Here is a 16573-nt window from a genome sequence, read left to right as displayed (position 1 = left end):
TTTCTGGCTCGGATCCTGGAACGGAAGAGCCTCTCTGGGTTTCCCTGAACACCTGGAATTGATTTGGGTTTTGCTCTGACTTCGAAACATTTGCTGAGGTGGAGGATGGTGGAGGAGGTAGGAAAGAAATAAATCCAGTGATTAAAAATAGCTTGTGCATGTCAGGTGCCTGAACGAATTTGGGAACATGCCTGCAATCCCTTTTGTCTGGCAGGTCTGAACTCCGGCGCTGCCGAATTACAACTGCTTTCATTTGTTTTTCCTGCTTCCCTACCATGTAATGGTCAAGGGCTCATTGGAACCATGTGTGAGCCTGGTGAGTCACCAAATCCTCAGGACTTCAGTGGTAATAATGTGTTAAAACTCCTTTTGGGGGATGGGGCAGGAGGTGGATGAAGGGAAGAGGGAGAAGTCTGAGGTCACTTCCTACAGATGTTCAGTGCGCTGAGCCCTCTCTACAGGCTTCTTTCTCAGGCCTGGCTGCAGGACCTGAAACCAGCTTCTCCATGCAATTTGGAGCTGCCTTGCAGGAGACCATCTCTTTTGTCTTAGGGCAGCTTCCCTCTGCGGAGAGGCATCTCCTCAGAGTTGGCACGTTGTACCCAAAGAGCGTGCTTTCCCTAGCGGCTGTGTGCATTGGCAGCAAACCGAGATACTGTAACTTGAGACTGGCTTGCATTTTTGGTCAATCAGGTCACTGGAGGGTGAATTGGGGATTTTCTATGCAGCTTCTTCTCCCTTCTTTGCAGTGGTTTTCATTGGCTGGTGACTTCGAAAGGGTTAGGTATTAAAAGAAGGTCAGAAACCCAGTTGTATGTTTCCTAACTCATATGAGTCTGTTCCAGGTCCCATGGTATACTATTGTTTGGGACAATAATAGACGGTTTGGTTGGGATGGGTGGCCTCAGCATGGGCACTGAGTCATTTATTGCTTTGCTCTTGCTGGAACCAAGAGTCCTGCATTTCCCCCATTGTGTTGTCACATCACTGGGTTTATGAAAATATAGCCAAGGGGCTGAGGAGGGACATTTGTCTCCCTTCTTTGCATTAACCTTAACCAGAAACTTTGTGGATTATAGCACCTCCCTGAGCTGGAAGTCCTGCCTGCCCGGTTTCTAGTGCCTCTCACAGGAATCGCTTACCACTCCCTTCTACTCTACTTCCACCCCATATTTATATGAATGAGAGAGGGCAGTAGAGACTGTCTTTGAGATTCCTTTGCACATTATTCTGAGATCATTAGCTTCTTTATCAGGAGAGTCCTCTTGGAGACCAATGACCACTTTCCAGGGGTCATCAACTTGAGAAGCAGAGCTATCCGTCAGTGTGGCTACAGCCATTTCTCTATTTGTATTAGTCTGAAGGGTAAAGGTGCCTTATCTCCTACACTGGGACTTGTTCTTGGCAGTTCGGCAATGGTCTTACCTTTCACACTGCCCTTTTGTGCTGACCAGAACTCCCAGCCTTTTTATTTTATTTTTTGCACACTTTAGTTACAGTTGTAAATTCATGAGGATGTTGACCATTAAGATGAACTATCACTGCAGCCTTCTGCTTGTAGGAAGTGGAAGTCCATAGAACTGGCTTACCATCTTGATTTGAAATCATCTCTCTGTGATCTAACACTGGCACTTTCCAGATCATGACAGTGTTGCTTTGAAAGAAGTTCTGTGGTTCAAATGGGCCAATGCATGAAATATAGACCTAGATTTAAGCACGAGAGAAAGTAACTGGAAGCCTTTTTTTCCTTTTCCTTGAGTTTATTTGCCTTTTATTGAACTTTAACTGTATGATCTCCCTTTATCTAAAAAATATCCTTGTGACAATGAAATATTTGTGGGTGAAATGACTTGTCTGGGATTAGGTGTATAATTCTTCTGCGTGTGTGTATGTGTGTACATGTGTGTGGAAGATGAAATAAAAACGGGTAGTATTGATAAATGTTGAGTAGAGTTTCTCTCTACTTTTATGTATGTTTGAAAATTGCCAAATAAAAAATGTAAAACTCTATGAGGGATATAGACAGCACCTATGAACAGACCTCTTTTAAAAGTGAATTGAGTAAGTGACTTATCCAGTGTGTCTACACTAATGGTGTAAGTGAAATCTGAACCCATGGATTTTGATCAACAAGTTGTCAACAGTGCATGCCCCCTTCTCTCTTTTTTCTTTGTCTTTAGAATCCTATCTTTCAATTTGGAGAACTGTTCTTTTATCCTCTCCATGTGGACCAGAAGGTTTATTCTTGGTTTACTTTTACTTTAAAAAATATATTTCAGTAAGCCTCTATGTAACAAATTAAACTTCTGTTATATGCAAAGTTGCCCATTAGGTTGAGTCAGGGTTACACATAAACAGAGAAGGAAGCCAGGTTGTCACTTAACCCATTTGCTGCATATGGAAGGAAGCCTCACTTGACTGAGTGCCAGGAAAGGAAAAGATTATAGTTGATTCTGTAAATGGCTGTTAATTATGTTCTTACGGGGCTAGCTGTATGAAACCCTGGGTTTCTTGGAATGGTTTTAAGTTTTTAATCACTCCTAAAATCTTTTAAAGTAAGAAAGGAAAAGTCCCATTTGTTTCTTTCTCAGCTCTGAAAATGTTGGTTTTCCTGGATATCTGATCCATTTCTGTTTGCAGTGGAATGGAGAGAAAGGCCCTGAACTTTAAGAGTTAGAAGAGTGGCTTCTAGCCACTCTTCTAGATAGTCCCTCATGGCCTTGTGACTTTAGGTCAAGCTCTTGATCTCTCAGGGCCTTGATTTCTTCATATGTGAAATGGGGACCTTGTGATACCTTTCCAGGCCCCTCAGCAGTTTTATGTTTAGAGGATATTTTGGAGTAGTGTCTGTAAAGAGTCTTGGCAAACTGTAAAGCATTTCTCAGGTATAAGGCATATTACTTACTCTTGGTATTTCTTTCATGCTGCTATTGAGTGTGACCATACCCAGCACACATGACTGGTATCATAATCTGATGGGGTTGGGCCCAGTTCAATGGTCATGCAAAACTGGGACATGCACCTTGGATTTCTTGTCCTTGGCTGTATCCCTCATCTCCTAACCCTAGGATCCCAGATGCTCCAGTCTTCCCATGATCATTGATTGAGAATGGTGAGAGAATAAACTTGTGAGGTCAGTAAGGCCAGATGTCTTGAACTTCTTGCGGAACAAAAGCCACCTAGTGTTTAGATTCTGTGTACCATTGTTGGTAAGAGCCATTCAGTTTCAAATAACTGAAAAGAATGGTATGAAAAGACACATGAAACACCCTGGAAGGGTTCTTGGAAACTGAACAGCTCTTAACTTTGAGTTACATGTAAGTGAATGGAAACCCTTGTTTTACATTTCACTTGAAACATCTATGAGGTGGTTCAGGGTTAGGCCACAATGAAAAATGAGCAGATGTTTCCCCGCATTCAAAATGCCACTAGCTTATTCTTCTGCAGATTCAGGGAAAGCTACCTGCTCACTTCTGTCTAAATACTGTGCAATATTGTAATGGTTATTTAATCACCAGCTTCTGCACAACTGTCCTTTCAGAGGTCTAGGGGAACTCCTATAAATATTAACTGAAATTTGGAGTCCCAAGGAATAATCAGTGGGCAAGAAATCTAATATAATTGCAATATATTTATGTCCTCATTTTCCAGTGTGTTTAGAATCTCCAACTGTGTTGGCATAGTGTTTCTTCAGGGCAGATTCTCAGCGTTTTGAAACAAATATGTTATTTGAATTTAAGATATTATAATTATTAGCACAAAGGAGATTTCAGTATTTTTCCATAAAATATAATTAGTTAATGTCTGTGGAGGTATTGATTAACTTCCGGACACTGATTCTAAAATTAGAAATATTTTGTACCTAATGTAAAAATATTATAATAGGTAATGAAGTAAAGTATTTTAAGAGTAAAGAGGTATCTGCTTAGGCTAAGTCACGTCAGATTTTCCACCTGTGTAATGATGTTGTTATTGTTTTTGACGAGTATAATCAACAGAACTGCTACAATCTGCAGACAACATAAAGGGAATTTTTGAATTAGTATTTTCTATGATGGGTTTATTTTCTATTTAATATACACTTTTGAACATGATCAGTCATCATTTAAGTGCAATGCTCACACAACTGAAAAAGACAATCTTTGCCAACTGTTCACTTACTTATAGAGGGGAGTTTGACTTTTTTTTTTTTTTTTTAAAACTACAGTTCCACACTTTATAGGATAAAGTTCTGACTTTTATATCTAAATCCTTTGACTCCAAGGACAATGCTGATACTGTGTCTTCTCTGGAGCTGATCAAGTCCAAATGCAGGTGTCCTAAGTGGACGGGGATGGTTTCCCTCAGCTGGAATGTGAGCCCTTTTTTTCAGAGATCTAGCACTTGAGTCTCACAGCCAGAGGGGCAGAGCCAGGCACCTCTGACGGGGCCCCAACAGCACGTGGACTGGGCTTGTGGAGGTGGCACTGAGGTGGAAAGGCAAAAGTAATTCTAGCTGCTTTCCTGGGAGAGAACAAGCGAGAACCCAGAAATGCCTGCCCACTGACAGGAAGCAGAAACCTACGAGGAGAATTGTCAGCTCAGCAGTCCTGTCCAGACCGCACTGTCAGGGCATGTGGAGTTATGGGAGCCAGAATCAAGGAACTTCTTTTTCAGGCTTTCTGCTGTCATCCTTGGCTGTCACTTCACACTGGCATCCCACTGTCCTAGCTTTCATGTTGAGAAGATTCTGGGGGCCTCCTTGTCAGTCTCATCCGTCAGTTCCCGTTGCAGCAGAACCACTGCTTGTCCATTTGGCCTGACCTGTATTTTCCACATGTGTTGTCCTGGCCAATTTCCGCCATCAGTAAGGTCCTTTTCATCAAGTCATAAATCTAATGGAGGGAACAAACACGCACAACAAAACCCACACAGTTCAAGTTCATGAATTCGTGTTGGATGGGGGTGAAGGGAGGAAAGTTGCTTCAAATTTGGAAAAATTTAATTCACTCAACATTTGTCGATTGACTCGTGTGTTTAGCCGTGTGCTGGGAGCTGAGGCGGCCACAGTTGTTTCTTCTCTCAGAAGCGATACTCCCTGGTGAACTGGAGAGCCCTTTTCTGTAAAGTAAAACTGATTTCTACTGTAAGGGAAGACATTTCTGGACCTGCCGCTTAGCTGTTCTTGGAGGTGTAGAGTGGGGATGGATGGGGAGCAGCCATGAGTTTCTTAGTGACTCATTTGATGATTCCTCCGTTGTGTGACAGGCTGGATGTTATGTAATCAACACTCTATCCCCTCCCCCAATTTCTTCCCCCTAACAATCTGGGATTTTCCATCATTCTGTCAACCTTTCTGGAGACATGTTGATTTTTTCCGGCATGTCCAGGGCAACCCAAACTCACCGCTCCCTGGAACTTCAGATTCCTCATCATTGGCAAGGCCTGGAAGAGCAGCTGGGGAGCCCTTCTGTTCTTCCAGGGCACAGCCTGGACTCTAGCAGTTTCCTGACAGCATCGCTAAAAGCAACCAGGAGAGAAAGTACCTCCTTTCCTTCTTTTATGCAGTGTAGTTTCCACTTAGTTCGACATTCAGAGGCAATATGTTTGCTCCTTTTTTCGGAGATTTATCCTATGTTTTAATTTCATTCAGCCCATAACACATTCTTTATGTCCAGGGAATGTTTTTTAACCAACCAAAGTTTAGAAACAGCCAGTTGAAGAATTTCTGCAGTAGCCTTGCCTGGAACTTAGTCACTTTATAAGTCAGTTTCATGGGATACACTGAAGATTCAGGTTTCTAGAAATCACTTCGGTAAAGTGTATCACTGTCAAAAGGTGACAGGAAAGCTAATGGGGATTCTCAGCTCGTGTCTTTGCTTATTCACTTTTTGTGGGAAATTGTGCCTGAGGTGAATTCAGAAGATGTTTAAGTTCAGCTATATTTATGTACCATCACCGTGAACATGGTGCGCAAATACCGGAGGATCTGGATGGACATAGCGGAGATTAAGGTGCATGTGGGTATAGCAAATGATGATACATTTGCAAATCTGCAGGCTGTAATGCCTCACGCTTCTTCACTACTGACACTAACCAAGCTTTATAGATTTTTCATCCTGTATGCACTTCAAATTGGCTCACTCATGTTGTCTGCCTTGCCACTTTTGTAGTCAGAGCCACCATCGTCTCTCACCAGGACTGATGTAGTAACTTTCTAAAATGTCTTGCTCGTCCATTCATACTCACCTCCAAAACCACTCTTTACAGAACAGGTAAGGGGGTCTTAAAACAAAATGATCTTTTTTTTAGTTGATGCTGATGTCAGCGCTCTGAGGACTACACTTTGAGAACCACTGATCTGGAGTATTCTCTTCTTCCTAAATTCTCATGCATCCTTCGCATCTCAGGTCAAATGTCTCTCTTCTAAGGGAGGCCTTTCCTGTTTCCCTCAGACATCCAGGAATTCCTGTTGCACGTTAACGTTGCATCATGTACTTCTTCTTTGAAGCCCTTATTGACATTGTATTTGAACACTTAACTGTATAAATAGATTTGTAGTGGCTGAATCTACTGCAAGAATCAGATAGCTGGCGCCTGTGGAGACTATTTCTGTATTGTTCATTGTTGTTTCTTTGACTCCTTGCACAAAGCAAGTGCTAGATAACCATTTGTTGAATGAATGAATGAATATTGTTATTTCCTTTTCCTAGGTAACTTAAAGCATGTGGTAACGTTAATATTCTCGGTAAATGTGAAAGACAAGCAGGGACTGTGTATAAATTAGGAGAGGTGTTCAGGAAGAGTAAACGTATTTGTTTGTCAGTGATGCAGGACACTTTAGGCCTAGCACAATGTGGAAAGCCCCTTACATTTTGCCTGCTCATGCCAGCACAGAGGCTCATGCCTATAATCCCAGCACTTTGGGAGGCTGAGGCAGGCGGATCACCTGAGGTCAGGAGCTCGAGACCAGACTGGCCGACATGGTGAAACCTCGTCTCTACTAAACATACAAAAACTAGCCGGGCGTGGTGGCACACGCCTGTAGTCCCAATTACTCGGGATGCTGAGGCAGGAGAACGGCTTGAACCCAGGAGGCAGAGGTTGCAGTGAGCTGAGGTCACGCCACTGCACTCCAGCCTGGGCAACAGAGTGAGACTCTGTCTCAAAAAAAAAAAAAAGAAAAAATGTCCTGCTGTGGTGCTCTGGTGAGGCTGCTAGCATAGTTGTTGCTCAGCTTGCCTTCTTACAGCCCATTTGTGATGTTTTATGAGTGGTTCATTACCTATGTAATTTTTGTTATTCATATGCAATTTTTTTCCTGCAGATATGGAATGTGCAGATGTCCCACTATTAACTCCGAGCAGCAAAGAAATGATGTCTCAAGCATTAAAAGCTACTTTCAGTGGTTTCACTAAAGAACAGCAACGACTGGGGATCCCCAAAGGTATGATTTTGTAGTTGGAAAAAGAGTGATTGGGGTCAGACCCTTTGGGAAGACTCATTTTCTCACCTGGAGTGTGTGAGGCAGACGTTACACTAAACACATTGGAGTCAGCAGCTATGGGCCACGGCTGCCATCTGTTAGGGCAATCATGACACACATACTGAGGCTGCCCCATCTCCTGGGCTTGTCCCTGCCATCTTGGTATGAGGACAGTGGTCCTCAAACTTGCCTGCTTACTGAAATCACTTCTGGATCTCTTGGAGCAGCTCTGACGTTGGGCAGTACACCTGCTGTCATCTGAACGTCTAAGCGTCATTGGCTGGTAGAGCCAGGTTAAACCTCAGGTCATGTATGAAGATTGCATGTTATCAGTATTACAGTGCTACTCAAGGCATGGCTTACCATAAGTACAGACTTTGCAGAGTATCTGGTATAATACAGGCACCTAATAATGTTATTACCAAGTGCCATTTGAATGACTTACTACTACTAATTGCTACAATTATTACCACTATAATTGGCTAAGATAAAAAATAATTGAGAATAATAGTCTCAAGTATATTATAAGTTAAGAGCAGGGAGAGGCATGAGCAATCTCTTGTTATTATTGCTATTAAAGAAGCCATTTGTTCTCTTGTTCAGGGCTTTAAAAAAGTCCAATGGGAATAAGGCAGTGAAAGAGGAGATTCATGGAAATCTTTGCCTGCAAGGGCAGAGAATACTCATGTGGTACTTTTTGGCTGGCAGTAGTGACGTCCGAGCTGGTGAAATAGAGAAGGCAGAGATGTTGAATGTGGAGGGGAGGGTTATGGAAGGCGATCGCTGTGCAGGCTAGGCTGGTGCTTCCTCATTCGATGAATAAAGATAGCATTCTCAGCTAAGTTCAGCTCCTTCAGTGTCCTCTCTGAGGCTTGGATAGGAGTGAAAAGCCTGACCTGCTGGATCTTCATCTGACCTCTTTCCTCAGACCCCCGGCAGTGGACAGAAACCCATGTTCGGGACTGGGTGATGTGGGCTGTGAATGAATTCAGCCTGAAAGGCGTAGACTTCCAGAAGTTCTGTATGAACGGAGCAGCCCTCTGCGCCCTGGGTAAAGACTGCTTTCTCGAGCTGGCCCCAGACTTTGTTGGGGACATCTTATGGGAACATCTAGAGATCCTGCAGAAAGGTAAATATGTGGAAACAGGGAGAGGTGGAGGTCATGTGGGGTTGCTGTGAGAGCAGGTAGGGGACTCACCTAATGGTGGGACGTCGATGCCTTTCTCTGTGGGCGTCCTATTGTAGGACGTATGTGGGGACGTGCCTGGTACACTGCTCAGCATATAGCAGGTACTCTTAGATGAGTGTTAATTTCTTTTTCTTCTACATATTGGGGGTCCAGATATTAATCTTCTGCAAGATTGTACCTCTGAAGCTTCTTGGATTGCAACATTCTAATCCAGGTCCTTATCTCAAACCCATGCCCTGTTTGAACAAGCAGTGCCCACAGCCAACCCAAGAATAGTTTGTGTGTGTGTGTGTGTGTGTGTTTTTCTGCAATCTTAATACATACTGCCTTGATGCATGGCCACATAATACCTGATCACATCCCAGGAAAGCTTAGCTTCTGAGAGCATATTAATAAGACAGATTTCTCTGCCCACTAACTGGATTGGAATTGCAGTAGTGCATCATACCTTTTACATCTGGAGCAGGAACTGGGGTTATATCAGGACGCTGTGTTGCAACCTTGTAATGACATGGCCTCCCCTAACAGCCTCTTCCAACCTTTTTGGACCAAGTGACTCATGTACCACAGTCCTGGCTGAGTATAGAAACAGCAGCAGGCGGCAAACTTGGGTGTTTTTGCCCTTATTTTTCTGATTTTTTCTTAAAATAAATTGCAGTTACCAGCAGTCAGCAGTGCCCTCCAGCTGACTGTAAGCCTAGAAGCCCATTGCCCTCTCTAACCCAGGCCCACCCTTTCCCTGTGGTCACCAGCTCTAACTCTTGGCACAGACGCTGGGGGAGGGGAGCAAAACTCAGGATTAGCACTTTTACCCCACATAATACCTTCCTTTGTTTAAGAATATATTCCACTCTACAGTGCTCAAGAGAGACCCAAACTAGATTTCTGTGTGCTCAAAAGTGTTATCTTTGTTCCTTCTCTTCACCTTCTGTTAAAAAATAAGACATAAAGGAACACAGGAAAGAACTAGGTGAGTCTCTCTGTGGCTGCTTTTCCCGAGGGTGGCAGGCAGTTGCACAGGCTTCCCCAAAGCACTGGCGTGTTCTCCGTGCACAGACACCCACCCATAGGTGTTGACATAAGCAGCCTGTTTATAGAGGGAAACGATATGGCAGGCTCCTAACAGATCTGATTGGACTGTTGACTTCTAAACACAATAGCAGATTCCATCAGACTGTGTAACCCAATATATTCTACTAAGAGGCTGTTTTCCTCCATTTATCACAGTGGAGCTGCCAGGTGTTTTGGGCTATCTAAGCCTGTCTCTGATTGTAGTTACAATTAATATCTCTATTGTGTCTCCTTGTTTCCAAAGTGCTTTCAAATACATTTTCTCTTTGGATTATCAAAATCACCGTGTGAGATAGTAAGGACAAGTCCTATTATTGTCCTTGTCTGTAAAATGAAGCTCAGGCTAGCAATGTCTTCAATATCACTCATCTCCTTAAACTTCATTTTATTTCAACTTTCAATACATGTTTATTTTATTTTATTTATTTATTTTTTGAGACAGAGTCTCGCTCTGTCACCAGGCTGGAGTGCAGTCACGCGATTTCAGCTCACTGCAACCTGCGCCTCCCGGGTTCAAGCGATTCTCCTGCCTCACCCTCCCAAGTAGCTGGGACTACAGGTGTGTGCCACCACACCCGGCTACGTTTTGTATTTTTAGTAGAGTTGGGGCTTCACCATGTTGGCCAGGATGGTCTTGATCTCTTGACCTCGTGATCTGCCCGCCTTGGCCTCCCAAAACATTGGGATTACAGGTGTGAGCCACCATGCCTGGCCTCAATATATTTTTATTTAACTTAAAATTTAACATCCCATCCTGTGATTTTTGTATAATAATGTGGACTCACAGGGGCCTTTTGGCCCCTAAGACTGGTTTAGCCTCGCTTAGGGTAAAGGAGGAATGTAAGAAAATTTAAGAGAATTAGGATATAAGTTAGTATGTTTGAGAGCAAAAGCCTTATCATCCCACCCAATATTCTGTTGAGAGAGGCAGAAAGAATTCTCCCTCTTCAGGTTCAGTTACTTGACGAGATGAGCATGATGTTTGTGCTGAGACTACAGCTTTTGTTCTGTAACTAAACTAAAGCAACACAGCACCAAAAAAACATAGCTGTTTGGGGTGGGGTGGAAGGCCAGAGGTACGGGGATGTTTCAATCTGATAAACTGCTAAAGCAAAGTTTAATCATTTTATCTCAACTGGGAACTGTTTTTTCTGTGCAGGCATAAACTTGTTTTCTCATCAGACTTTGCTCCTAACAAGCTATCAAATACCTGAGGAAAAACCCAAACCCATACTCTCTTTATGTCAGATTCTTATGGTGAAATATAATCAGACTACTCCATACAAGAATTGGAGGCCATGGCATTTGTTCCAGGGTAATTAGAGGATCCCAGGCTCACTGCAGTGTTGTGCAGAGCTTTCTGTCCGCAGGTGCACTTCGTCTCCCTTCCTCTCCTTTTCCTAGGGGAGTTGGCATCTGGGCAGGAGCTTGGTTGGGTTGCTCTTCTCTCCCTTTATACAAGCCCAGTCACATTTCACCAAATGGAGTCACCTTACCAGTGTCCTGCTTCTTGTCTGGGCCTGAACTTGAAACCTGAGGGCAATGGGAAAAATACAAAACAAAAACCAGACATCTGTTAGAGGAAATGGAGAACATAAAATCTACTGCCTGAAGACTGCCATATATTTTTGAAAAGTTTTGAAATTGACCAGTTTGGGGGTTGGGGATTGATCCTGCTAACCTGTGATGTACTCAAGCCTTTGGCTCTAGTGTGGTCGACATACACGCAGTACGAATTCATTGAGAATGAATGCTGAATGCCTTCTCAGCCCTTAGAGATTACTCATGGATTCTCTTTCCAAGATACTAAATCCCATTTTGCAGCTACTGAAATAATAACTTTAGTCATATTTTTTTGATCTCATGTTTAGACAAGGTCACAGTCAGGATAGACTCAGATACCAACTCAGTTAATGAGTATGCAGATTTCTTAGAAAAGGGGTTGAGATCATTGTGTCTTTGCATCCAAGATCCTTTTAGGCCAAGCATGACTTGAATATTGACCTCGTTGTTCATTCCCTATCTGTTCATTACAGAGGATGTGAAACCATATCAAGTTAATGGAGTCAACCCAACCTATCCAGAATCCCGCTATACCTCGGATTACTTCATTAGTAAGTTCATTTCTACTCCTTTATAGGAAACTAGGAAAAGACCCCTATCTCCGTCGATCTCAGGCTTCTTCATAGTAATTCTATCAAAAATAATATCTTCTTAGATGTAGACTCTTCTTTGTTACTTTCTTTTATTATTTTCCACAAAGCACCAAGTTTCAACCTATATACATGTTTCATTAACCTACCAAGTTCCTACACACTAAGATCCTTCTCTGATACCTTCAACCTGAAAGTCATGCAGAGAGACTGCAACTGGACCCCCTAAACTTTTGTTCTGATTTGGTACTGTTCACTATGATGGCCAAAAGAGGGTTGGGTTAGGAATTTGATCTTGGCCTTTGTTGTTTCCTTTTTACTAGTGGAGATGACAGCATTTCCTCTAAAATCCTTCTTTAAGAGTGTGCTATGCAGCTTCAAATTCTATTAGAGGAAATACAGCCTTCTCCTTTTTCGTGTAAGATACCCCACCATACTGAAAGATAGCCTGAGGGAAAGAATGGCTGTAGGCCTGTTGCACTAATGTAAGCTCTGAGATATAGGAGCATCTTATCTGATGGCTCTGCTTTTAAAGGGAATATTAAACAGGTTTTATTTTTTAATTTTATCTTTTTACGTGATTACAATTTTTATTCCAGTAACACAATGATGTTAACTACCCTGTGTCAAGAGCTTATTGTGTGGGGAATGTTGTGGGCATTTTACCTATATCCTCATTTCATCTTCATTGCAGTGCTCCGGGAAAGATCGCAATCTCCCCCATTTTATAGATGAGAATGTGAAGTCAGGAAGTCAATTATCTTGTCAAGGGCCATAGCTATTTAGTAGTGGACAAGGTTAAAAACCCAAGCCTTTCTGATTTAAAGTATTTTCCCTTTATTCTCTAAGGAGCTTGTTCCACGTCATACGGCCTCTGTAGGCGGTGAAAAACTGCTTTTTTTAAGTACAAATCTCTCCTCTCTTTAATTGCAAACCCTTTGTTTCCAGGCTATGGTATCGAGCATGCCCAGTGTGTTCCACCATCCGAGTTCTCAGAGCCCAGCTTCATCACAGAGTCCTATCAGACGCTCCATCCCATCAGCTCGGAAGAGCTCCTCTCCCTCAAGTATGAGAACGACTACCCCTCAGTCATTCTCCGGGACCCTCTCCAGACAGACACCTTGCAGAACGACTACTTTGCTATCAAACAAGAAGTCGTCACCCCAGACAACATGTGCATGGGGAGAGCCAGTCGTGGTAGGTCATACTTCTTCTCTAAAAGCTCTTGGGTTTACAAGAATTACCTGACTCTGTGAGTGTTTTCAGGTTCCATTTTTTTTTTCTCATTTATTAGACATGTAGATTCCTCAGTTTCAGCCTTCCCATCTTAGAGTGTCCAGATGCTAAGAACTTTCCATCGTGGTGTTTTAGCCAAGTCCATTATTGTGGCAAAGGCCATGGGGTCCACAGTGAAATCAGAATCAGGCAATCTAAGAAATTAAATGTCTTACTTGGGCAAAATGTTTCCCTCAGTTAATAACTCTGGTTGAATTTGGTCACTTTGAAAGGTATGCTCTATTTTCCTTGAGGAGGACATAATCAAATAAAAATGGTTCAAGTGACCACCCTGGAAAACCCTTGAGCTTAGCATGTGTCCTGGTGCTCCTCCCAGAGGACTCCTGGGTCTGACCGTAGATCCTGGCTTGGTACCTGGAATGACCTCTGCTGGCCAGCCTGGGATCTTTAGCCTCCTGTGACTTTTTTGGTTTGGGAAGACACAAGATGGTTAACCAACGGTTTGTTTGGAACCAGTCATCAGCAGTGTGGTGAAAGTGTGTATTTAGCTAGAGGACCAGGGAAGGAGGTGGCCAGGGGTTTCCAAAAGAAGGTAGTTTTGTTAACATGACTATTATAATAATGATAAAATGTTCACTGTCAGTGAAGAAAATGTTTCAAAATAGAGCTGGTTGTCATAGAGCAAAAAAGGTAAAATGCACCCAATCTTTAGGAACAGGACATAAACGCTCAGAGATACAACCTACCTAGTAAAGTGTCCAAATTGTTTTGTTTCTGAGAAAAATGCAGTCTATCGTAAGAAAGCGTTTGTCTATTTAGCAAGAGCTAGATGATTTCTAAAAAGGTGAAAAAGATGACTTTTCTGGTGGGTAAATGGGAAAGAATTATAAATGGGAAGAGGAACGGGAGAAAGCTGACAGGTGGGGCTTGGGTCGGATGGCAGGCTGGGGCTGGCCTATGAGTGATTTCTGCTCAGTGACTGACCATATGTGGTACCTATTGTGAGGCTCTTGGAGGAGAGCCCAGTGGCACCTTTACTTTGAAGAATCGTGGGTCCTGCACAGTGTCATCTTCTTCGAGTATTCAGGCTCACACTTCCTCCCAGCAGGCCTAGGGATCACCAGCAAGCCCTGCAGAGGGAAAGTCCCTGCAAAATCAGAACCCCTAATCTTCCTTCTTAAGGCCCCAGGGTGTTTGTGTTTCAGACCGAAGGGGATGGGTGGGACCAGTCGGCCTTCCCCTTTCTGACTCTTTTTATTTTTGGGTGCGTGTCTATTTAAATACGTACACACGAGTGTGTGTATATGTGTTTCTCTTTTATCAGGGGGGGTCACAGTATTAAAACGACTTTCTTCCTTGTGGGACTTTCTGTACATCTACACGGTGAGGCCAAGCCTGTGGGTTTGCGCTCGGCCATGTTGTAACTTTGGGTAGATCTCCCGTCACATTGTTTTGAAATTGCATCTGGCTTTGCATTTGTGTAATTGTCTCTTCTCCCTCTCCTTTCCTTCGTTCTTGGTTTTGGTCCCCGCCACCCCTCCAACCCCAAACTAATGACTATGGACCAAAAGTGACCCTTACAAAGAGACATGAGGTATTTCTTTCTGGCTCCACTCTTCTTCCCTCCCTCCAAGTTCAGGCCACAAAAACTTGAGGGGAAGACCATTTTGTGCAGGGCTGTTTTCTGCGTGTTAGAAGTGCTGCAAACAGGGCCTATGCAAAGGGCCAATTGAATCTGAGATGCTGTGATTGGTCTAGACCGAAAGCATTACTGTTAACCGATTGTTATTTATACGAATCATAGTACAGTATTCACAGGCTGCATTACAGCATACAGAGTGCTTCTATGCCCCACTTACGTGGGCCCTAAGTACTGTCTTTGTACGAGTCTGCTCAGTGGGTGGCTGGGTGCTGTCCCATCTTCTGTATTGAGTGCTCTGAGGTCTGTTCAGTGGAGTCAGATAGCTTTGGAAGGAGTTTGCCGAGGCCCTTCTCAGAAAGTCTGGCTGGTGGACAGTTTAGAGAACACAGGTTTCCCTGCATGAGCACCGCAGCATAACTGAGTGTCTAATCCAGTTGGATTCTACCCATTTTTGGAGAAAATACCCGTAAATGAAGGTTCCCAGCACCAGGGTTGTGAAATCGAGCTAAAATGAAAGCTGCCTACTGCTGTAAACCACAACTCTCAACAGGGTTGCATTTGCCTCATGTTTGGGGGGTTGCCAGAGACTGGTTCTGGCTTGGTTTAGCCCCCTTGCTTATTGGGAGTCCTTGGAAACTCTACTATCTTGCTTGTGAAAATTGTGATCTCCTTCTTCTCCAAGTATAAAATTGGCTGATAGAGATGGAATCATTTCAGAGAGACTTTAGCATAAATACTATCAACTTGGTGGGGTGTTGATGAAAATATAAATTCTCCTTCTTAGGCTTTTGGTATGTTTGTCTCAAAGAGAAAATAAATGGCCATGAAGATCAGTAGCTGGTATGAACAAATACCTTTTTATGAGATGCCACAAAATTTCCTGTTCTGCTAAAACAAGGCTTTGACATTCTGGTTGTAGGCTGTTTCATTGAATCATTTAGTGTAAATTTCTTGAGAGAAAATTAGATTATTTCTAAAAAGGTGAAAAAGATGACTTTCTGCTGGGTAAATGGGGAAGAATTATAAAGAAATATGTATTCATTTTTAATAAGAATGAAGAGGTGCCCTTTTGATAGTGGACTGGGTGGGCCAGGCTGATAACTCCATGAAGCTCTTCAGTTTACTTTCCCGAGATAACCCTCCTGTGAATGGATGAGTGGAGGAAGGAATGAGATGAAACGGATGACACCACCTTTCTGTTTAAAGCAGCTCTGGAGGGGTCAGGAAGTAGAGAAAACCCACAGCAGTGGATTTTACAGAAAGTACACACTCAGCCAAATGCCTTTTATCCGGATCTTTAAACAATGTTGGGAGCAACATCTTTTCCTATATACTTACTTTAGGTTTGGGCATCTGTTCATGTTTGATTTTTATTGTTTTAAGCAATCTCCACTGTCATGGAGAGGAAAATACACTGGGAGCACACTAATATGAAATTGTATGAGTCAGCCTTATTCTGGGATTTGAAATTTATAGATCAATCACCTCTGAACAATTAAGAGTTGATTTACGGATATTTCTATGTAAATATTTGTCACATCCGTTTGCCTTTTGGCCTGTGCTGAATTGAGGTGACCATCTAGTCTCCCATGATTTAACTTAGGTTACTTGAAAAGTATCTGAAAGTTGCATATAAAAACCATTCCTGTGAGCCTTTTTAGCTCTTAGATGCATTTGTTTTCCTCTAAAACATTTTTTTTTTTTTTTTTTTTTTTTGCTAGCCTCCTTTTTAGTGGCATTTTTACCAATGGAAATTTCTCCAGGAGCTATTGTGCAATCATAGCAGCTGTTTATAACCTGGTTTGGGAAATTAATGA

At 42.8% G+C, this 16573-nt stretch overlaps 1 protein-coding gene across 7 annotated transcripts in view; it reads left to right on the top strand.

The window, feature by feature from the left end:
- ETS1 (ETS proto-oncogene 1, transcription factor) overlaps window positions 1-16573 on the top strand; it is a 127986-nt gene that overhangs the window by 88900 nt on the left and 22513 nt on the right. For 6 of the 7 annotated variants that reach the window (XM_077964646.1, XM_015116086.3, XM_015116087.3 and 3 more), the window contains 4 exons: window positions 7307-7426; window positions 8394-8594; window positions 11762-11839; window positions 12827-13075. In XM_077964646.1, coding sequence (XP_077820772.1) covers window positions 7307-7426; window positions 8394-8594; window positions 11762-11839; window positions 12827-13075 — 648 coding nt within the window. Of the gene's footprint in view, window positions 1-214; window positions 317-7306; window positions 7427-8393; window positions 8595-11761; window positions 11840-12826; window positions 13076-16573 lie in introns of all 7 variants that reach the window. The other variant, XM_077964643.1, reaches the window with a different exon arrangement.

The sequence above is a fragment of the Macaca mulatta genome, chromosome 14, assembly GCF_049350105.2.
Source record: "Macaca mulatta isolate MMU2019108-1 chromosome 14, T2T-MMU8v2.0, whole genome shotgun sequence".
In the NCBI taxonomy this organism is placed as follows: domain Eukaryota; kingdom Metazoa; phylum Chordata; class Mammalia; order Primates; family Cercopithecidae; genus Macaca; species Macaca mulatta.
The sequence above is the reverse complement of the archived record's forward strand: the minus strand, read 5'-3'. Positions and strand labels throughout refer to the sequence as shown.